Source organism: Sciurus vulgaris, assembly GCF_902686455.1.
Source record: "Sciurus vulgaris genome assembly, chromosome: 7".
Lineage (NCBI taxonomy): Eukaryota > Metazoa > Chordata > Mammalia > Rodentia > Sciuridae > Sciurus > Sciurus vulgaris.
The window spans coordinates 101,462,486-101,486,489 of NC_136467.1; the positions used below are offsets into that span (position 1 = coordinate 101,462,486).

At 36.9% G+C, this 24,004-nt stretch overlaps 1 protein-coding gene across 16 annotated transcripts in view; it reads left to right on the top strand.

Annotated features, from left to right (window-relative positions):
- The window catches only part of DST (dystonin), a gene marked incomplete at its 5' end in the record, with an annotated part of 497,398 nt that overhangs the window by 428,076 nt on the left and 45,318 nt on the right, over positions 1 to 24,004 (top strand). For all 16 annotated transcript variants that reach the window (XM_079147466.1, XM_079147478.1, XM_079147479.1 and 13 more), the window contains 11 exons: positions 1,812 to 1,978; positions 4,200 to 4,359; positions 4,574 to 4,900; positions 5,427 to 5,511; positions 6,711 to 6,952; positions 7,898 to 8,104; positions 16,096 to 16,215; positions 16,404 to 16,511; positions 18,184 to 18,402; positions 21,871 to 22,074; positions 23,634 to 23,865. In XM_079147466.1, the coding sequence (XP_079003592.1) occupies positions 1,812 to 1,978; positions 4,200 to 4,359; positions 4,574 to 4,900; positions 5,427 to 5,511; positions 6,711 to 6,952; positions 7,898 to 8,104; positions 16,096 to 16,215; positions 16,404 to 16,511; positions 18,184 to 18,402; positions 21,871 to 22,074; positions 23,634 to 23,865 (2,071 nt within the window). The remainder of the gene's footprint in view (positions 1 to 1,811; positions 1,979 to 4,199; positions 4,360 to 4,573; positions 4,901 to 5,426; positions 5,512 to 6,710; positions 6,953 to 7,897; positions 8,105 to 16,095; positions 16,216 to 16,403; positions 16,512 to 18,183; positions 18,403 to 21,870; positions 22,075 to 23,633; positions 23,866 to 24,004) is intronic.

A 24,004-nucleotide genomic window follows, 5' to 3' on the forward strand; every position in this document is an offset into this window, starting at 1 on the left:
TTCTGAGGAATCTCCATACCACTTTCCATGTGGTTGTACCAATTTGCATTCCCACCAGCAATGTATGAGTGTACCTTTTTCCCCACATCCTTGTCAACATTTATTGTTGTTTGTATTCTTCATAATTGCCGTTCTGATTGGGGTGAGATGAAATCTTAGAGTAGTTTTGATTTGCATTCCTCTAATTGCTAAACATGTTGAACATTTTTTCATGTATTCGTTGATCAATTGTATTTCTTCTGTGAAGGGTCTGTTCAGTTCCTAGCCCTTTTATTGATTGGGTTAATTTTTTTGTTGTTGTTAAGTTTTTTCAGTTATGTATCCTGTAGATTAATGCTCTATCTGAGGTGCATGTGGTAAAGATTTTCTCCCATTCTGTAGGCTCTCTCTTCACGTTATTGATTGTTTCCTTTGCTGAGAAGAAGCTTTTAAGTTTGAATCCATCTCATTTATTGATTCTTGATTTTACTTTTTGTGCTTTAGGACCCTTGGTAAGGAAGTTAGATCATAGGCCAACATGGTGAAGATATGGGTCTACTTTTTCTTCTTTTAGGTTCAGGGTCTATGTTCTCGTGCCTAAGTCTTTGATCCACCTTGAGTTGAGTTTTATGCAGTGTGAGGGAGATGTAATTTCATTTTGTTTCATGTGGATTTCCAATTTTCCCAGCACCATTTGTTGAAAAGGCTATCTTTTCTGGTGAATGTCTTTGGCACCTTTGTCTAGTATGAGATAAGTGCGTTTATATGGATTTGTCTCTGTGTATTCTATTCGGTACCATTGGTCTACATGTCTGTTTTGGTACCAATACCATGATGTTTTTGTTACTATGTTCTGTAATATAGTTTAAAGTCTTGTATTATGATGCCTTCTGCTTTGCTTCACTCTTCTTGCTAAGGATTGCTTTGGCTGTTCTGAGTCTCTTAGTTTTCCAAATGAATTTCACGATTGCTTTTTCTAGTTCTATGAAGAATGTTGTTGAGATTTTAATAGAAATTGCATTAAATCTGTGAAATGCTTTTGGTGGTATGGCCATTTTTTTTTTATTGTAAACAAGTGGGATACATGTTGTTTCTCTGTACATGGAGTCAAGGCATACCATTTGTGTAATCATAAATTTACACAGGGTAATGTTGTTTGATTCATTCTGTTATTTTTTTCCTCCCCCCCCACCCCTCTTTTCCCACTATACAGTCCTTCCTCCATTCTTGCCACCCTCCTTAACCCTAACCCTAAACCTAACCCTAACCCTAATGCTAACCCCTCCCACCCCCCATTATATGTCCTCATCTGCTTATCAGCGAGATCATTCGTCCTTTGGTTTTTTGAGATTGGCTTATCTCAGCATGATATTCTTCAATTTCACCCATTTTCCCGCAAATGCCATAATTTTATCATTCTTTATGGCGGAGTAATATTCCATTGTATATATATGCCACAGTTTCTTTATCCATTCATCAACTGAAGGACATCTAGGTTCGTTCCACAATCTGGCTATGGTGAATTGAGCAGCAATGAACATTGATGTGGCTGTATCTCTGTAGTATGCTGATTTTAAGTCCTTTGGGTATAGGCCAAGCAGGGGGATAGCTGGGTCAATGGTAGTATGGCCATTTTGACAATGTTAATTCTGCCTATCCAAAAGCATGGAAGGTCTTTCCATCTTCTAAGGTCTTCTTCAGTTTCTTTCATTAGTGTTTTGTAGTTTTCATTATAGAGGTCTTTCACCTCTTTTATTACTTAGAATACTTTTAACCTTATATGTACCTAATTATTCTTTTGCTATTTTAAATATTTAATGTTTTGCCTCAAGCTTCTCCAAAGATTGTTGGATGACCGCAAATCCACTGTGGAGGTAATCAAACGAGAAGGAGAGAAAATTGCTGCCACAGCAGAACCTGCAGATAAAGTGAAGATTTTGAAACAGCTGAGCCTCTTGGATAGTAGATGGGAAGCATTGCTTAATAAAGCTGAAATGAGGTAACATAAATACTTCTAGTTTTTTATTAAAGAGCAGCAGTGACCTTACTACTACATATTTTAGTAATAACTTTTTTCAAAATCCCATTCTCTCATGTTTATTCTGTGTATTAACATAGGTAGCAAGGGCTACTATATCTCTCTTAGTCCTCTAATGGCAATGTCTTGTATTCACTAGCCATATTCCAATTCTTTAAGAAAGCATTTCCCTTGGGATGATTTATCCATTTTAATACAAGGTTATTGCCTGCCTATCACACATCATCCACAGGTAGGCTTTGGGTTACATGGGTGAGCTGAACAGAGCACCTCTGCCCTCAGATAAGATGCAGACTTTAGGGTTTATGACCATTGAAAAATGATGACAAATGTGATGTTTGGAAGCAAAAATGCAGGGGACTTTGGGAGCATATCATAGGAAGAACCTAGACTGGGCTCAGGAAAGTGATAGCTAAGCTGTGTCTTAAGGGAAGAGTTGGAGTTAACTAGGTAGAAGGATCCTCTAACTTCATGAAGGCGAGGAAGCCTAGAGCATGGTTCTACTGGGCTCTTGCTCACAACATGCTTCTTATTATAGAATCCAATATTTCATTTCAGCATTGATACTACATTGACCATTGTAATTGTAGCTCCATTGATATCTATACTGGTTGGGTTCAACATAGATGAACCACTGAACAGAATGAGTATGTTCCATAAATTCCTACATTCTTTGGAACCAGAATGGGGAAGATAAGTATTTGCTAATCTTGGATCATGGAGTAGAATTATAGTCTTAAGACCACAGAATGAGGTCCTCCCAAGGATGCTAAAAATCTTCTTGTTCTTTAACACGTGTCAACAGATTCGACCTTCTATATAATGTCTGGGGACAGAGAGCCCAGGCTGCCGTGGATGTTGCTCCCAATAATTTATATTTTTGGTTTGGGGAGATAGCTCAGTTGGGAGAGTGCTTGCCTCGCAAGCACAAGGCCCTGGGTTCAATCCCCAGCACCATCAAAAAAAAAATAATAATAATTTATATTTTTAAGATGAATGAATGAATGTCTGCATTGCAGCATTACTGTTATAACTGGTCATCTTTTCCTAAAACCCTTTCGCAGTGATATTGAATGGAGGGATATTAGTAATGATTATGATTCACACTTAGATTTATTGCTCACAATTTCAGTCATGGCAAATTAAACACAATTACAGAACAGTTGTTTACATTGATTCTAGATGATTGGCTATTTGAATTCGGAAAACAGAGTCATAGATAGTGATCATCCAAAAGTAAAAAAGAATGTGGCAATTTTATTTCATTATTTTGATCAAACATATTTCCATTGAAAACTTAGAACGATATAGCTTGTAATGAAATAAATTATAGATTGTGACTTGTGCCAGTTTTCCATAATTCTCTTCATCTTCAAGGAAATCTAATTCCTCAAATCACATAATTCCCTACAAATTAAGCATGATAAGAAGTTAAGACAACAGCCAGGCTTGATCCTGGCAGAAAGGATTTATAGGATTGGGAGTAAATTCAGGAACTCTGGCTGCAGACCACCACAGTCATTTGTGCTAGAGAACAATCGAAGACCGTGGAAGCAGATTTTACACATGATTCCTCTCCATCTGAGCAAAAGTGTTTCTAATTGTAAAGTCTGAGCAGTTCTTCTGTGTTCATACTTTAAACTATTTAACTTTTTAACTATTGCTTCTGGCAAATGAACTTGGCACACTGTACTTTTTATAAAGAAGGAATCAACATTTTAATTCTACTAAGTAGGGAAAAGATACATGTCTTTCAGACTTTTTTCAGTTTTGGCTCTTTGGCTTAAATGTGATCTCAGTACCTGCTGCTCCAATTGAAGTTAATACATAAGGTTCTTAAACAGGGCCAACCACAGTACATATCAACAATTATTGTTATTGTTGTTGTTGTTGTTATATTATAGCATTGTTAATTGCTATAATTGTTATTACTGAAATTATTAGGAGTATTATTAGAAAATTCACCTTTCTTGAGATTTAGGTACTGGAGAATAATCTGTTGTTCAACTTCAGTTTTATTTAATAGAACTATTCTAACATGTCCTAGAGACTTAAATTTTAACCTTAGTTGATTTCTACAAAAAGTTTTTAGAGTGGAGTGGAGGAGCACGACTACAGATTTTTGTTGACTATCTCATACATTCTTCATCCCTAAATGACCTTTATCTTGGCACATTTGTAGGAATCGTCAGTTGGAAGGTATCTTGGTGGTAGCACAGCAATTTCATGAAGCCCTAGAGCCACTGAATGTGTGGCTCACAAGCATAGAAGGGAGGCTGGCGAAATTGGACCCCATAGGAACCTGTGCTGCGAATCTTGAGGAACAAATTGCAATGCACAAAGTAAGATGTAAATCACACATCAGTAAGACTCCGTTGTTTTCCATTTGTTTTGTGGCTTCATGACATAAATTTCAAGTTATGTACTTTGGTTATGCATAGTTGCAAAGTAAATCCATTTCAAATGTCATCCTTTAGTTCTGTTTATGTTTTCGTTTTCATTTTTATTTGTCCATTCTTTTTGTTTTTCTTCTTTCTTTTTTTAAACTTTATTTAGGCCTTAGAAGATGACATCACCAGTCACAATAAACATTTACACCAGGCTGTTAGCATTGGCCAGTCCTTAAAGGTTTTGAGCTCCAGGGAGGATAAGGATTTGGTGCAGAATAAATTAGACTTCTCTCAAGTGTGGTACATTGAGATTCAAGAGAAAAGTCACAGAAGGTCTGAGCTTCTCCAGCAGGCCTTATGTAATGCTAAGATTTTTGGGGAAGATGAAGTTGAGCTGATGAACTGGCTGAATGAAGTGCATGACAAACTGAGCAAGCTCTCAGTCCGGGATTACAGCACTGAGGGGCTGTGGAAGCAGCAGTCTGAACTCCGGGTATTTGGATTTCTTTTATTTTATTTCTTTCATTTCGGTTGCCATTATTATGTCAGTCTTCCTTATTTCTGTATTGTTGTACATCCGTTATGATTTAGGTGATTCACTATACTCAGAGAAGACCTTAACTGTGTAGATAGGATATTTTTAATGATGCCCCTTTTAAATGAGATTGAACTTAATCCAATTAGCTGAAATTTTAGCTTTTCATTTTGTTACTTCCTTTTGTGTACAAGGACCTAATAATTAATCAGCACTTGAGTACTCCACAGAGTTAACTCTCATAGGCCCTAAGTAGTTACAAAAAGGAGAGTGTTCTGAATTATCATAAGTCAGCTTGGGACATAGGACACAATGGTAAAAAGAAGAGGCATAAACATGAGAATGGTAACAAATGTGTGAAAATGTGAGGTGCTTCCTCAGATATTTCTCTATGAAACCTACTTAAATTTCTCTGTGATTAACAAATACTAATACTGATTTAATTTTTTCTTCCCCCACATAAAAATGGTACCTGTGGTTTTAGGCTATACAAGAGGACATCCTACTCACGAAACCACATGTAGATCAAGTGTTACAAAATGGTTTAGAACTACTTAAACAAACCACAGGTGAGCTGTCTTTTAAATCAAATAAATTGTGCAGTCAGTATTTTGCATTGCTTTCAAATATCTTAGGGACTGGGGGAAAAAGACAAAACCCTGTATAATTTTTGAGCCTGTTCCAAAACTTTATTCTGGAGAATGCTTTGAAGACCCATCAAGGGGTAGCGGTTAGAATATGATCTCACTTTTTTCTCATGATTTCACTTGAGTTCCTGGTGGACATTGTGTATTACTCATAACATAAAGCACTTTGGCACAGGACCTAGTTGGGGAAGCCCACAATAGAGTTACCTTGGTTTTCCACTTGTAGAAGGCAGATGAACACATAGGTTAGAGACAGTTGTTTTAAGGTAGACTACATTGCACTGATACATGTTGTGGCAATACACAGGCTTAACTTCTCCGTGCTTGAATCACCAAGAACACTAATACTTGGTTTAACATCTGTATGAGGTCATTTTGGAACAACTCAGAAAAACTACTTTGTTTTTTTAGTGATTCCTTTGGCCATAGGAAGTCTTCCCAGTGCCTGTATCCATTTCAGCAGCATGTGTGTATAGGGAGCAATTACCATTCATTATAAGTTGAGAAATGCTATATCATATCAAGAGCCTTGAATTAGAAGTGTGAAACCCAGGACATAATTTCTGTGTGTGTGGAAAGGAGGTAGAGGCAGGTGTGGATGCACTAGAATGGTGCAGATAAGGAGGAATACAGACGTTAAATACCCTGCCCAGAGCTGGGGAGATAGCTCAGTCAGTACAGTGCTTGCCTTGCAAGTACAAGGCCCTGGGTTCAATCCCCAGCACTGCCAAAAAAAAAAACTTGCCTAAAGTACTCAACTTTCAAAGTCATGAAATCTATGAACTTCATGAGCTGAACCAAGGCATTTTTTAACCCCTATGCTTTGACTACTAAAAGCATCATAAGATGGATGCAAATGTGCTGCTTTCCACATAACTAAAGGCAGTGTATTCCTTTCCCATTCTCACTTTTGTAGTTTTGCAGCTGATCAGAGTTGCCAGCAATCCTGGGACAGATTCAAACCTCAGTAAGGGCTCTCTTGGGTCAGATCATCTTTATAAAAATGTCTCCTTTTTTTTCCCAAGAAAATTCCATCATTGTACAATGACATCCAAAGAAATCCTCCTCCCCTTACTTTTTTTTTTTCCTTTTTATAAGAAATATCATCTTTGGAATTTTAGGTGATGAAGTTTTAATAATTCAAGACAAATTGGAAGCCCTTAAAGAAAAGTACAAAGACATTACCACATTGAGCACTGATGTAGCCAAGACCGTGGAGCAGGCATTGCAGCTCTCAGGGCAGCTACACAGCAAGCACGAAGAGCTGTGTACCTGGCTGGACAAAGTGGAGGTGGAATTACTTTCATATGAGACCCAGGATCTGAAAGGAGAAGCAGCGAGCCAAGCACAAGTGAGACAAAAAGTATGCCCTGCTTTATTCATCTTGAATCTGTTTGTCATCTTTCACACAGGAACAAAATCATATTTCCTTGGGTCGTTACTAACATACTAAAGGGTGCCTTGGTAGGCGGGGACCCTGCAGAACTTGGCAGCAGATCAACCATTTAAACTTTTAGGAACCTAGAGATGAAAACAGCATATTATAATTTACTCTAAGAGACTTAGGGTTGAGAGTATAGTTTATTATAGAAAAGACAGGATGATGAAGGCAGGGGGAAAAGAAAAGGGAAATGATCACTGTTTCAGAAACACGTCGTTTGGTTGGAATAACAACATTTCTGTTAGATAGATGTGTAGCATGGGGCGGGTTTTCTGCTTGTAGCACGCAGTAGTACACTGCTTTGCTGGCCATTCTTCTTCCCAGAGATACCAGCCTCTGTTTTATCATCCCTGAAATATGATCACGTATGGGTGAAAGGAAGTAGGTGAGGTCAGGCTCACTGGGACTATAATGACTCAAGTGGAATGATTTTAATACCAGTATGTCCTCATTTTGAAGGTCACTCAATTCTGACTTGCAATAAATTCATTATTTTTACTTTTTCTGTTACTTGATTATTTAGAGGTTCCCAGAAAGCAAAGAATAATGCATGTTCACTTGCTTAGTTTTGTTTCCAGATTTTAAATGTTTATATGAAATTTTTAAAACAAAATGTTGCCACATTGTTAAACAAAATTTTCTTTGAACTTCTCTGGGAGTCCTTTCTTTTTCTGTAAAGTAGCTTTAAATAACAAAGGTTTGGTTAACTCAACTAAAACTAAGGGGGCCAAAGCACAGTCTTATTGGCTGTAACCAATAAGACCAGAGGACTTAACCAGAGGACTATAACCAGAGGACTGTAACCCCAAAAACAGTTAAGGGAAAAGCCTGTTCACACTTGTACCCATATATCTGTATGTTTTTTAGGAACTGAAAAAGGAAGCCAAGAATAATAAAGCCTTATTGGATTCTCTTAATGAAGTGAGCAGCGCTTTGCTGGAGCTGCTACCATGGAGGGCGAGGGAAGGACTGGAGAAAATGGTGGCCGAGGACAATGAACGCTACCGGTTGGTGAGTGACACTATCACTCAGAAGGTGGAGGAAATAGATGCCGCAATTCTGCGATCACAGCAGGTAGGGACCAGTGGTTTGTTGTCTAAGCAATAAATTTTCTCCAGCTGTTCCCAGAGCCTTTACCTGAACAAAGATGTCTGTTACTAGTGTTTCCATTCATTTGTTGTACTTCAAAAATGAAAGGGTGGATTTGAATAGAATTTGACTGGGCTCCATGTGAGTGCTAGGGCAAGGCTAATCTGTACATTGTTAACAGCCATCTGCCCGATGCTTCCCAGATTCACCCTTTCCATGCCAGACACTGGGAAGATCAGCCTGGCTTGCCAAACAAAATGCTTTTTGTCTACTTATATGCATATCACTAATATTAATTTTATGTCTTAACTCAGTCTAATCTTTTTGTGAGTAAATATTCTGAGTTTGTGTGTAAGTTAATATAAACTTTTATTATATGCAACTATGCAAAAAAAGTGTATTTTTAAAAAGGTAATAGTTTTGTTGGTGATGTGGAGTTTTTTCCAAAGATGACTGAAGGGGAAAAAAATTATAGCTTCTGACCTGTCTGTGGCTCATGCAGAGTTTATACTCCAGGGTTTTAGAGATACCCTGCCCTTAGCCGCAGCTCCAGGGAACAATAGCACTGAGGGGGGCCCTGGAAATAGAAGTTCATAATATGTGTCTTGATTAACTTTTATTTGAAATTCTGTGACTATTTGCATTAAGTCATCAGACTAGTTACAGACTTTCCTTGTGGGGGTTAGTGTAGTACTTGAGAGCTGAGCTGGGGAAGGTGTATGACTAAGCTTTTACTAATAAGTCAAAGGCAGGAAACAAATCCAGCAGATTCTGTGGGAGCATCCAAAATTAATCGTAAATTAAAAGTGTAATTTATATGGTTCTAAAGTATAATGCTGCATTCCTTGTTTTGGTACTGTGATCTAGATTCACAAAAGCTGCTGAAAGACAATAGCAAAAGCCCTGCCCAAGAAATTTTTGCGAAGGAGGGCATTCATGCCTGAGGAATGTGTTTGCCCAACTGTTTTTAAAAATGTCTGGAGGAATTTGTATGCCTCATTATTATAGGAAAATAACTGTTTATTTGTGAAATTTATTTAACTATTTTAAAATACTGATTTTTTTCCCACTGAAATTTATCTGAATATTTCAGAACTGGCACTAAAGACTTCTCTAAACAGTAAGACAAATTCTGTACCCTGGGAAATAAAGATTTTCTTGAGAAATTAGGATAGGTTAGGTCAGTGAAATGAGATGGTAATAAGGGCAAGGTCAGAGGTTGAGTTAGTATTGGTTGGTATTGGTTAGTTTGCTCTGATATTTCCCAAGGCCATTAACTGTAGCCCACTTGTATTCGAGATTTGCAAATGTTTTCCAAAGTTAAAAAAGAAAAAGTAACCAGGTCAGTGTAAGTCTTCAAGAACCTAATACATATGTCCTTCAGGAAAATAATGATTATTGTAGTTTTTTTCTTGACAAAATCATTTTTTATCAGGAAATTTTGAAATTTTAATGAAGTACCATAGAAAACGCATTAAAAAATGTGTGAACAATTTGGATTGTGTCTTTCCAGCTTTCTTTTCTGTAGTGTGTGAACTTGGGAATGCTAAAAGTCTTATTACCAGTAGATCATACAGCTAGGAATAATGCCATTACTACCTTCTGGTTGTTCACTTGGGTACTTACATCTGCATTTCTTTGGAATACCTGTAAGTCTACCCAATGAACTCCCTTCAGTAAGGCTAAAGTTACATATGGTTATTTAGATCTCAGAGGAACATGTTTGTGACTAATACCTGGTGAAGCAACTTTCCTGTGGAACTACAGCTAGTAAGTGGCAGAGTTGGAACTAGAATTTAATCCATATCTCATCTACCTCGCTATGGTGCCTTCTTATAAATAACATGGACAGGAAAAATCCTAAGGAGTGATCCATGGTTTTTCTAACTTTCTTCAGTAATATGAAGAAAGTACCATTTTTTTTGTTTTTGCAGCAAAATGGAAGTCTATAATGAAAATATTTCCAACTGTAAGGACAGTGAAACTTGAGAAGGCAACATTTAAGGATCATGGAACATCACTCTCTAGGCAAGTTTAAGAGCAGTGTAGTTACCTGTCTCTAATTTGGCAGTGATTTAGTTTTGCCCTTAGGAGGGGAGCCTCAAAATTCATGATTTTCAAGTTTATAATATAGCTAATTTATCACTAACATTAGTTTATAAGCTTGCATAAAATAATAGATATTTAGAATTAGAACCAGAATACTGTTGAATGCTAAAGTTTTTGTTTTCTGATTTACTTGATGATAATATATTCATGAAATACAAAAGGAGTGATGAACAACATATCTTTAGAGTCGAATGTTAACCACATACTTTGTACTCTGTATTTTATTTTGTATAAACAAAGTATCTACCATTCTGTGTTTCTTCTTCATACAAAATATGAACATGATCTGATCTCAGCTCATCATTTTAGACATACCTTTAGTCATAGCCAGCTTGTTTAATTAATTGTGACTCTTCCCCAAATCTCTGCCTCTAACATAGGCATACCCACAAGTGATGGGTGAGGATGTGTGCTTTGAGCATAACTTGGTAATTTAAAAATTTAATTCCTTGTTTTGAATGACCTACCAAGCCCATGCCTTAAAATCCTTCATATGTTGTCCAGTTTAAGGTTGTTTATATGCTTTCTACCTCCTTTATAATATTTTAACTTGATTTTTGAAGTTCAACAAATACATATGGACTTTGTGAACTCTCAGGCTGCTATCACAGAGTGTATTGGCTACCAAATACCAACATGACAGATGTCAAGCAAAACATAGAAAAGAACCAAAGTTCAGCGGGAAAGGGGAAGGCAGCATACAGACATCTCCTAATTAGCATGTGCTCTATAATCATCCTGTTTTTAAAAGAGTTCTGATTTGCCATGGTTAGCTTTTTATGTGAACCCTATATCACAATATCAGTTTCAAAAAAGATACACCACTGAATTTTGAAATTGTAGGGGCTAGGGCACAATGTGAATTCCAGTGATGTTTCTCATTATTTGGGAAATACTTGAACAACCTCATTTATGAGCAAATGAGTGAGAACTATATGTGCTCAGTGCTTCCTGTCAACAAATCCCCAAAATCTGAATCTTCAAATTTCCAGGCATTGGTTTTCTGAAGAGGTTATTTTTGTTTAAAATAATCAGACCCATTCATTAGTTTTAGGAAACAATCTGGGCAGGATGGAGCGAGGCAGATTAGCATACAGTGGTGTTGAGCTAGACTGCCTGTCTTAGTTACAATGCTTACCACTTTCTGAGTTAGAAACTATACATGCTTTTGCATTTTAAACCTACACAAACTAACCGTTTTGTGTTACTTTCTTGCTCTAATTGCAAATTGAACTAAATGAGCTCTGTAGAAATTGGTAAAGGCACTTTTGCTTGGATGTATCCTCAGTTAAGACCACTGTGATTGTTTAAAGTCAGAGCAGTGCATTGTTCTTTGCCTCTTATAAATGTACAATTGTCAGAAGTTGCTAAAATATGGAGTCTCATTAGATTTGGGAATTCCATTCTAACTGCTTAGCTTCTGTAAGTGGGCCCCATTATAACACTGGTGTAAAGGCTCCTGGGTTGGAAGTGTAGCTCCTGTCATTAAGAATCTGCCATGGAGGAAAAATACCACCTGTTTATTTCTTTTAAAAAAACCAGGAGGAAACATCCCCTGAGGAAGTGAGATTTGGTTAGACGCTCCAGGTGTTTGGGGAGGGAAAATAAGAATAATGAGAATAGCAAAGTGGAAGGAAATGCTAATCAAAGGAAAGTGGTAAGATCTCCAGCCAGAGGAAGGGAGTGAGAAAGGATGTCCTTGGGGTAAAAGGTTTACTCATCACTCTGTCTTAAAGACCTTCATTACCACTCACTAGAAACTTTCTGGGTAAGTATGAACAGTTTTAGCAATTGGAGAAATGTTTAAGTCAAAACCTATTATTTACTGCTTATTGTGAGCCATTTTGGGTGAAATCACATCCATAGTTTGAATTCCTGAAGCTCAAAGAATGTATAAGCGCAGACAGTATAACCTGGGAGGTAACAGTACAGTTTCGGTGCTCAGGTCATCTGGTTAAAATCTCAGGTCCAACATTTACTATCTGTGTCATCTTTGGTAAATTAGTTAACTTCTCTCTTCCTCAGTTTTCTTGGCTGCAAATGGAGCTAATGATTATTCCCACATTATATATTTGTTGTCAGGATTAAAGGAGCTACTGATCATTGAACACTGGGAACAGTGTGTTCAGTAGAATGCTATATTTTTAGTGGGTGTTTTTCAGGAATACTTAGAGATAGTCTCTTAAAGGTGGCTTGCAGTAACTTTTAGGAAGTTTTTGGAAATTCGAATTCAATATTATAGGAGTCACAGTAGCCAAGGTTGACAGACAATGATGCTAAGTATTAAAACATTCCCCAGAATGCATTTATGGGTGCTGAGATTATCAACAATTTATTTAAAGTCAACTTTTGCTGCTTGTACAAGCAGTAAACAAAGTTATTAAAATTTGCTATGGTCATACTGTTCTCTGTGTTGCTCACATGTAAAAATGAGCCATTTTTTATCATCCATTAGAAATACACACCACTCATTGGGAATGAGTCATATCCCTGAGGCTGTTCCATTTGTTGCTTAACAATAAATATTTGCTAATTTAATTTTTTAGATTTCTCAAAAGACAGAAGGGAAATTTCTGCTTGAATCCTTGTTTTCTTTCAACAGAGCAAATATTTGAGTTCATTAAAGAAACAGTGTTTGAGTTTCAGCTTTCCATTTTGGCAACCTGGAGGGTATCATCCGACTGTTTTTCACTGGATACTATTTTTTGTAAAGGGAAGACATCATGTTAAACTAATATTAACAACAACCTACTTTCCCTATTATAAATGTCATACTTTTAACAACTTGAACACAAACAGAAGAGGTTCAGTGATGTGTCACTTTATTTTTTCCGGGATCTGTAGAAGAAAAAAGTATTTCATGACTGTTAAATCTTACTTAGATATCTTGCAGCATTTACAGTGAGATGGAAAAGCCCAGACCATTTCTTTCAGTCTGAGACTCTTCTAAGTGAATCACATGGTCAGGCTCGGCCTGCATTTGGATTGTATGTGCCTTGAAAACTGACTATGTACACTTGGAAGACTCCTTTGTTTCTTTCCCATGGGGACTGAGCACATCTGAGGCTGCCGGATAAGTCCATGAAGTGTTCTTCTTACGTTTCCAAATTGATCAATAATTACTAATGAGTACTTCAGTTTGAAAATGAACAGTGTCATAAAAAGTATGAACCAGATTAAGAGAGATTTTTTTTTTCAGAAGGTTTCTTGGTTTCCCTATAATTAAGGAAAGTCTACCTTGACAAATATTTAAAAATCTGTGTCCCTTTCGTTGCTTTTTATTTCCCTTGTTTCTCAGTTCTAAAATTTCCATTTGTTCTTTAGGTGTCATATTCCTTTATGGAGGCTCAGTTTTGTTGCTGAGGCCTTCTGATTTTTCATTTATTTCAACCATGAACATTCAGAAATGGTAGTCAAAAAAACATTTTTATCATGGCTGACTTAAAATCTCTGTCAGATAATTTTAACCTTCTGCCATCTGGATATTGGCATCTGTTTGAGCATCTTCTTTAATTCAATTTGAGACCTTCCTGGTTCTCATATGATGTTATGTCTTTGGATCTTACCTTTCTGATTTAACGGCTTTCTCTGATTCCTTTCTGGCAGAGGAACTGGGAGTGCTACCAGGCGAGGGCAGATGTCCAGGTTCCCCACTCAGCCTCTCTGGACACTGGGGGGATGCCTATTGCTTTTGCTGGGTGGGATTGGGGGTTGCAGCTCCCGTGTAGTCTCTAACTGATACCTAGTGGCCACAGTGGTTCAAAAATGAGCAATGATAAGGATCCCTCTCCCCTTAGGCATCCTTTGACTCCCTCCAGAGGCTGGGAGGGGCGCAACTCATGGCTGCTTGGTTGGGGGTGGAAGCCCAGGACCTGCATGGGGTCTCCAATGGCTGTATGTAGGGACTTTATTGTCACCCACTAGGGATGAAAGAAAGTTCTGCCTCTTTCCTTGGCCTTTTCTGACATTACCCTGGCAGAGATGTTGGGAACCTTGCTGTAGCTTCATGAAGGTGGGTGTTTAGGCCCCTTGGTCAGCTTTCTTGACATAAGTTTAAGTGGGGCCACAGTTTTCTCCCCATGGTATTAGATGGGAGTAGAGTGGTAACTACCTAAGTTTTCTGACTTGCCAGGCTGCCCCTTTCCTTGTACTTTCACTAGAGAGAGCAGGCTTGTCTTGAGGCTTTGTCTGTGCCCATTGATATTTCTAGGTTGCCAGTTTCTCCAGCATCCAATCTTGAATAGGTGGGCACAAAAAAACCCAGAAAACTCACCACCACAGTGTTCCTTGGGGTCCAGGGTCCACAGCACTTCTGCCCTCTTCTCTCCCCTCTGTGGAGCCTCCTTATGTGTGTTTTATATATAATGTGCAGAGTTCTTCACTGTACTTTTCATGAGGAACTAGGAAAAGTTCAGCTGTTCCATTGTCCCCTGAGTCCACATAGTATTGTATAGTTTGAAAAGTATGAATTCTTTTCTAATGTTTCCTCTTCCTTCACCTAGTTATTCCCCCACCCCATCTGGATTTCCAGCTTCTCTTCAATAATTAGAAGTTCTGGCAGAACTGGACTTTCAAATACTTATAGGGTCCACTAATTCTGAGGCCATTGTTAGTTGCCATTTACCATTGTTGCCCATGGTGTCACTCGCCTACTTTATTCATCTATGATAATTTCTTATCCTGGAAAGGCATTATGTTTTATCTGATGTAAGCACTGAAAATAATTAAAATGCTCTTTGACGTGGTTAGTCACTTCTAGGAATCTACACTGAGGGGCTAATTAGAGATGCCAAAAGATTTATACACAGGATATTCATACAGGTTTGCTTATATAATAGCAAAAAATACACAGAGAGTCAAATGAAATGTCTAGGTATGCTTGAATACAATGGTGTTATTTAAAAATCACATTGAAAAAATATGACATGGGAAATTGTTCATAATAAATGAAAAAGCAGGATATGAAACCGTTTTTACAATATTATCCCAGACCTTTATGTGTCTTTCTTAACTTCTGGAAGAAAATTCACAAAAATATCAACAGTATTAGCTTCGGGTTTTAATTTTCTTTTGTATATTTTTCTGTACCTTATGAATTTCTACCATGGCCATGAATCAGTAGTAGGATCAGGAAAATGAAATCTCTTAAAATATTTAATAATGTTCTCAAAATGTTTTCTGCCATTATTAAATGAAATGTTTAAAGTTATGCAAGAATAATTTGGGAGTGTGTTTTATATGCCATGAGACATATGTCTACACATTCATTTATACACACATATAGTATAGCAAGAACATGGAAATATTCCATTCTTTTTGCTTTGGAATTATGTGTTTTGACAGCAGATTGTTGCCTGGTATCATGAGTCAAGGTGACAAGTGGAGTGATAAAGATGGTATCTAATGATATGAATCTGCATTGTGTACAACCATAGAAACAAAATTGTGTACCCCATTTGTGTACAATGAATCAAAATGCAGTCTGTAAAAAATTGAAAGATAAATAAAAAAAAAAAAAAAGATGGTATCTAGCCATTGATTTCTGTGGCTGTTACATTTAGATAATGCTCTTAAGGAGCAAATTAGAAAGTCCACCAGGAAAGAAGGCAGTAGGGCTCACCACCCTAAAATCATTAATGCAGTGTTATGACTTCAACACGTTTTAAGAGCTTGTATTTAATTACTCTGTGGAAAGTTCTCCTTTCTTTATGACTCAGTCATTCCCATGAGTTGTTTCGGGATGCCATGAAGAGATAAGCTCAGTGTTTCTACTTGTACAATAAGGATATTTAAAAGAAATGTAGATAGGTGTTTTTCTGGCACCAGTTACAGGAACTTGCTGACCTAATTACTTATCTTTTGTTTAGTTTGACCAAGCCGCTGATGCTGAGTTATCCTGGATTACTGAAACAGAAAAGAAATTGATGTCTCTGGGTGACATCAGACTTGAGCAAGACCAGACCTCTGCTCAGCTGCAGGTTCAAAAGGTGAAGAGATACATTTCCAGTTGCCTTATAAATTATTTGCTGCAAGTCTAGGAAATAAGCTTGCATGTTTACTTTTCAAGACCCCTCTAGTATAACTTGGTATTTTCAAGTACTTGCCTAATTGTTTTCTTTTTAGTCATACACTTCGTTTATTTTATCTTTTAAACTCTTTATTTGGTAAATCACAGACATTCACCATGGAGATTTTGAAACACAAGGATATTATTGATGAACTTGTTAAATCTGGACATAAAATCATGACCACATCCAGTGAAGAGGAGAAGCAGTCAATGAAGGTACAATTTTATCCATATTACTGGTAGTGAGACTCTTGAACAGGTAGTGTGTGTTGAGCTTTAAGGCTAGAAAAGGCTTTTCCTTTATCCTAGCTTCTGTTCAAGCAGCAAAATCATTAGTTTTAGATAAGGCATGTTTTTAGCTTATCAAATAACTGTGAAAGGAATATTCCTATAGGGAATGACCAAGAGGACAGTTTTTTTGTTTTTTTGGTAATAGGAATTGAACTCAGGGACACTGAACCACTGAGCCATATCCCCAACCCTATTTTGTATTTTAGTTAGAGACAGGGGTTTCACTGAGTTGCTTAGCGCCTCACTTTTGCTGAGACTGGCTTTGAACTCTCAATCCTCCTGCCTCAGCCTCCTGAACCGTGAAATTATAGGCATGTGCCACTGTGCTCGGCTGGCATTCTTTTTTAAATAAACATAAAAGCTATTAAAGTTTGAGTTCTTGGCTAACTGGCACAGTTAATGTTAACTGTATTTTTACCATTATTATCAGTATAAACCATTGTTATTACATATGTCAACTGTGGTTTATATGCTTCAGGAACATTTGGGACTTGAACTAAAACAAAGTCCCAAATATGTGGTTCTCTCTAATGCTGAAATTCATTCTGTATAAAGTTACTGTAAGCTATATTGGGGGAAATGAACTGAGTAATTAAGGAAGCACCCAGTGTGTATGTAGTATTAATGATCCTGCGAATCAGTAGAAAATCATCCACAAATAAAAATGTTTAGTTTAATTCATATTTAGAAATCTGAGGAGAAATCAGTGTGTGTTCTGGTAGGAAAATATCCTATGGAAAAAAATAAATATATACAAATATCTATGACCAGGATCACATTTTTAATGTGTAACGTGTACCTTAGATAAAATAATAAAATGCACACTGTAATGATACTCTTATTTATACTCTTCAATAGTAATTTATCTGTTGGTAATAGAATGTTCATTATTTTTGCAAAGACTCAGACATGAAAAATGCAGATCATTTGAAATGTCTTACTGGGTGACTATTGTGCTTTTATCTTCTGCTATTAGTTTTTTTAAATATAATTTTAGTTGTAGATGAGCACAATGCTTTTATTTTATTTTTTATGTGGTGCTGAGGATCAAACCCAGGGCCTCACAAATGCTAGGCAAGTGCTCTAGCACTGAGCCACAACCCCAGCCCCTGCTATTAGTTTCTACTGTGAATTTATACCATAGTCAAGATTACTGTGACTGCCACATAAAATAAGTGTCGCACAATATTCTACTTTGATTCTAATATACATAATTAATTTTTTTGATTAGCAATTCTTAGTTTCATTTGCAAAAGAAAGTCTTTTGTTTTTCTAAAAAATAATGTCTTGTGTTGGTAGAATCACATGAGACTTGTTTTCTAGCCTCAAGGGCATTGTAGGAATGACTGGAAAATTCTACTTCTTGTTTGGAGAGCTCATTATCTTATTCATGAAAACTTGAAGTCCTTCTTTAATTTAAAATGAACTTTTGTATACAGAAATAATTACTTGGAATAGCTTTTATTGATTCATTCATTTTATATACATTTGTTATGTACCGTCTCTATGCCTGGCGTACAGTGCTGGACAAAGCATTCTGGAGTACAGGTGCTAGTCGGCCTGACAATTAAACAAATTTCACCATCTGATTTTCTAGAAAAAACTGGACAAGTTATTGAAGAACTACGATGCCCTCTGCCAGATAAACTCAGAGAGGTATCTACAGCTAGAACGGGCCCAGTCCCTGGTTAATCAGTTTTGGGAGACATACGAAGAACTCTGGCCATGGCTGACAGAAACACAAAAAGTCATCTCTCAGCTTCCTGTCCCAGCCCTTGAGTATGACACTCTAAGACAACAGCAGGAAGAACATCGGGTAAGCTGACGGTGAAAGAAAATGTGATATTCCCCACTAAAAAAGAATCAAGGTTTTGATGTTTTTTTTAAATGCCATTAGACATGTTACATGGCTATGATGTCTTTGTAATATTGTATTCTGCTGTACGTGGTTTTCTTACCTCATAGCTGCTTAACCTGTGGCCCAGGATTAAATGGAAAGACCCATGTAGGTAGAGCATGCTGTATATATCATTAATTGCATCATGATTTTTATAGAATAGTATGCAGTATAAACCATGTGGGTAGGGAAAAAAACTCCCATTTTAAAATGCTAGAGGAATAAGTTTTGGAAGTGCTTTCAGTTTACACGTTAATTTCTTTCCATTTGTACATATTGACTAATTTATATTTTTTATGTAGTGATCAGAGCCATCTAGAATATAAAGGCAAAGTAGAAATATATGGAAGAGGCTTTATACAGCTTGGAGTAAATGTACAGTATTATGAAATATGTCCAAAGAGCAATATCACAAAAATTATGAAAAAATATGCTGAAGTTTAAAGACAAATTATCCCCCCCCCATGTACATGAAACTCTTGGAAGTTCTTGCTCCCATATACTAGGGAGTATATTTATAACTACAGTCGTATCATATTTTAAACATAAGTGAAATGGCATTATGAAGTCCTCCTTCCAGCAACCACTTAATTATTAATGTCACTTAAAATTTTGCACAAAATTTGGATGAGAGAAGGTTCAAGACTCAGAATAAAATCTGGAGTCCTTGCTATTTATGGACTTGTAAACCTAGTTGTTTTCCCAGATCTGTACAAAATGTACTCTGAGACTAATCAGTGTGGGGGTGGGGGAGGAAAAGAGGGGAGAGAGTACTTAGGGTATATTTTAGGGTATATTACATCATCATTTGTAATATGTGAAAAACTTATTTATCTTGTTTATTTACTATTTTAATGTATTATCATGGAAGAATATCTCTAATAAGTATTTATTTAGAAAAGAGTTTTGGATAACACTTTGTTTAAGGGAAAATGAAAATTTCATGGAGTTCTGTCTAAATCATTTAGCAATAGAAAAACTTAGAAACTGTGCAGAATCAGATTTAATTTTAGTATAAGGATATTTGTGGTGGAAATCCCCATGCCTATTCACTGAATGATTTTTAATATGAAATGTTTAATGGATTTCTTCTACTCTGAAGTGATTTTATTAACTGTGCTTTTCACATAATATCAGAAAGGGCCCATTATGGAACTGATAATTTGAAAATTGAATTGATTTCTCTTTTTTGCAAAATCTTTTAAACTCAAATTTTATGATTGTATATTATAAGGAAAAGTATGAAGGTTTGTAGTCAGGTCTTCAGATCGTTCAGATTAAAAGCTCTCAGAATATTTGCAACATTCTAGAATGGCATTTCTTCAACTTTACCATCCCTCTTATTTTGGGGGAAGATCTAGCTCATTCTAGCCATGAAAGCTGGTTCTAAGGTCCTTGTTACCAAGAGTTAGATATCTTAAATTCACACGAAGTATCTCCAGCAGGACTGGACTCCAGGATCATTTTGCCACATGAGGCAAAGGCATCTTTTATCAGGTCCTATCCTCATGCACACATACGCCCAAGTGTGGGCATCCAGTAGGTGTCCTCTGGGTGTGTTACAGAATGGTCTGCAAAAGGCCCATCACAGTGCTCACTAGGCTAAGTTGTCTCTTACTAATACTGCACAGATAAGATCTCTAAGCAGCCTGAGAAACAGCAGAGGTCTTGGAACCTCTGAGCATGAGTTGCTCAGAACTCTGAGCGTGAGTTGTTTTCCAAGCGTGCATGATGGAATACTGAAACCAGAATGTGTGTAACGTCTCCAGCTCTCCTTTCCCACTCGATTTTATCATGGCTGTTATTGCCATCACCACCTCCATTATGTTAAGCAGTAGGAAGAGATGATCTGATTGTATGGAATGAAAATAAGGAGAGCTCATTCTGGAACACCCAGGAGCTGGATTGCAGGCCTGGACCTCCCATGTCCTTACATGCAGCATGTTCAATTAGACATCCTCTTCCTTTTTAAATGAATTCTTGTTCAGCTCTTTCCTGAAGTACTTTGAAGCAACCTTCAGAAAAACTTTAAAAATAGTATGTTACATAGGGGACAATTGATGTAATATACTAATTTCCTCAACAAGTTCTCACAATAATCCATATGACTGGACACTTTGAATAAAAAAACCCAGTTATGTTCATCCTGATGATTCTTCTGTATGAATAATAGAAATTTAAATGTCCAAAAAAAAAAATGGGTAGCTTATCTTTAGATGGTCTTCCTGAAAGTAATTTCTTTCAGAGAAGGTCTTATTAGGGGTTGGACAGCAAACTGTTTGGGGATGTACTTTCTGATGAGGACAAGGAACTGCTGATGAGGGAACCCAATCCGCCATGTGGACAGTTGGAAGGCTCCTTAGTGCTGCATGGAGGCTGGCCTCAGAGAAACTTGAGGCAAAGCTCCCCGGGAGTGGTTTTGGGCTTGACCCATGAGCAAAGCTGTTCAACAGAGAACCCAGGATCCATGAAGTATAACTATTCCAAGTTTACTTAGGCCTCCAATACATCATATCTGTCAGAGGGAATGGGGCTCCACCTGGATCCCACCTCCACTCATTAATATAATTAATTATCATTATATCTGTCATTTAGATGACAAAGTTACACAACATCTGCCTAAGACATATTTTTTTTGAATGCACTTTTCACATAATATTCAGTATGTAGCTGTGTATTTGAAAGGTTGATAACCCTTACAACTTTTAACATTTTAAAATAGTAAATAGAAGTAAACTCATTCATATGTATGTATAATGTCTATATCATATATATGTAGAATAGATTCTAATATACATAAACAATATAATGTCATATATGTGTATCCATTTATATTGGTTCACATATGTAAGTGCAATGCCTTGTGGGCTTACATCACCCTCACATCTCTTTATCTTGAGTTTTTACTCTCAGCACTGTCTGCCTTCTACTAAGCTGCTTTCCATTCCCTTTTTTCCTTTCTCCCTATTTTAATACATACCCACAAGTATGTACAAAAGTACATCAAGAGTTACTACTTGGTCTCTGGAAAGACATAGGAGGTCAGAATCCTTTCATGTAAAATGACCCTTGGCTCATGCTCCTGTCAAAGTGTACTGCTATTGGCATGGAATACGTGAAGAACTGGGTTCATTTATTTCACTCAACCAGCAATTGTGTGTATGCACCCTTAAAGGGTCTTCGGCATGACTAGACCATTGTTTAATATTTGTATCAGGGCCATCTCTTCCTGGCAAGGAGTTGTATGAGCCATCATGTGTTAAATGCCTTGCGATGGGGAGGGCATTTGTTTGGTATTTCTTGCCAGCTGGTTGCATTGGGGGTGCAGACAGCTGTAATATGGAGGTGTGACCCTGAGATACTGAGAAGTTGTTTGGTTTGTTATAGCAACTGCGTGAGTTGATAGCTGAACACAAGCCTCATATAGATAAGATGAACAAGACTGGACCACAGTTACTGGAATTGAGCCCAGGGGAAGGCTTCTCTATCCAAGAGAAGTATGTGGCAGCTGACTCCCTTTACAGTCAAATTAAAGAAGATGTCAAAAAGCGAGCTGTGGCCCTGGATGAAGCCATTTCTCAATCAACTCAGGTAATCATTTACACTAGAAATAGAACTGGGTCCTTCCAAACCGCAAAGCAGGGAAAGGCGTCTTCTTAGATCTGATTAAATTTCAACCAGAATTATTTCACTCCACTAACTCAGGGTATTGACACAGGGTATTTGTCTCTCAGAGGTGGTGTTTGCTTGTGCCCAGCCCTTATATTTCTCTGCCTGCTTTAAGACACAATAAAAAATAATTTTCAGTGACTAAGAAACATATAGTCACCATCATTGTCAGATATTTAATTCCATGTCCATCCTGAGTGGAAGGTAGCATTTGGCATTGGTAGAGATAAAATATTACTGTCATTACTAATAAAACATTCTCAAGGCAGTAAGAGGGAAGGCTGAATGATAGGCCAAATAAAAAGGAAACAATTATGAAGTTGGAAATAATTTTTTTTCCTTCCTTGAAAATACCTTTTTTCAAGAAGTCAATTTTGGAATTACTTAAAGGTATTCCACTTCCAAGGTTTGGTTTCTATCATTACATACAGAACATTAGAGTGGTCTATTTTCTATAATCTCAAATGATGGTTCCCTAAACTTTGAGGATAAAGGAGAACTTGTGAATGGACCACTTTTTATAATTTGCTTAATATAAAAACAACAAATTTAGCTGGGTGCAGTGGTGCATTTCTTGGATCCCAATGGCTCAGGAGCCTGAGGCAGGAGGATCACAAGTTCAAAACCAGCCTCAGCAACTTAGCAAGGCCTGAGCAACTCAGCAGGATCCTGTCTCTAAATAAAATATTTTTTTTTTAAAGGACTGGAAATGTGGCTGAGTGGTTAAGTGCCCCTGGGTTTAATCCCTAGTACCAAAAAAGAAGAAAAAATAATTTTAATTTAAAATTATCTCATATATCTGAGTTTGTGTTTGACCATGAATTAAATACAAACCTGTTTACTTTTTATTTTTTTGGTACCAGGATCTGAACCCAGGGCCTTGTACATTTTAAACATATGCTCCCTAGCCCTAAAAACAAACTTCTAATTCAACATTGTGGAATGTTCTGACATTTTTTCACTTTAGGAAATACATATAAGCTTAAAGAATCTCTTCAATCAAAATTGTCCATGAATTTCACACTTAAGAATATAAGTTTTTAGAATACCAAAATAGTCACTAAAAAAAGAAGAAAACAATCAACTTTGTTCGACAAATACCTGGTTTATTGAATATAAAAATTAATTTGAATTGTAATAACAAGATGAAGCAACAGGTTAAAATAGATGCTGCTCTCCAGTGGTCCAGTTGTATGTTAATATATGTCATTTCTTAATGAATACCTGCGATTATTTAAAAGAAAGTAAGTTCATTCTACCTACATAGTGTAAAACAGAGGTGTGTATACAAGTCATGATTTTAAGCATGACTTCATATACCAGCTAGATTTAACTCTTTGAATCGATATATTGACAAAAGGGACTAAGATTTAGTCCTTAATTGAAGAAATTAGATGGTCTTTTTTTTTTTTTTTACTTAAATTTCACACTTAGTATCCCAGATCTTTTCCTCAAAAATGATCCCACTGTTGTACTACTAGTTTCATGACAAGATTGACCAGATCCTTGAGAGCCTGGAACGCATTGTGGAACGCCTGAGGCAGCCACCTTCCATCTCTGCTGAGGTGGAGAAGATCAAGGAGCAAATCAGTGAAAATAAGAACGTGTCAGTAGACATGGAAAAGCTGCAACCACTGTATGAAACTCTTAAGCAGAGGGGAGAGGAAATGATTGCTAGATCTGGCGGCACTGATAAAGACATATCTGCCAAAGGTAATCGTTTTGAAAAATTCAACTATACTTTTATATTTTTATGCTGTTCTCTGATAGTCCAATTGCATAACAAAATGCCAGATCTCGGAAAAGGCATTGCAGATACGTGTTTAGGGTGGAAGGGCTGTGTATACAAATC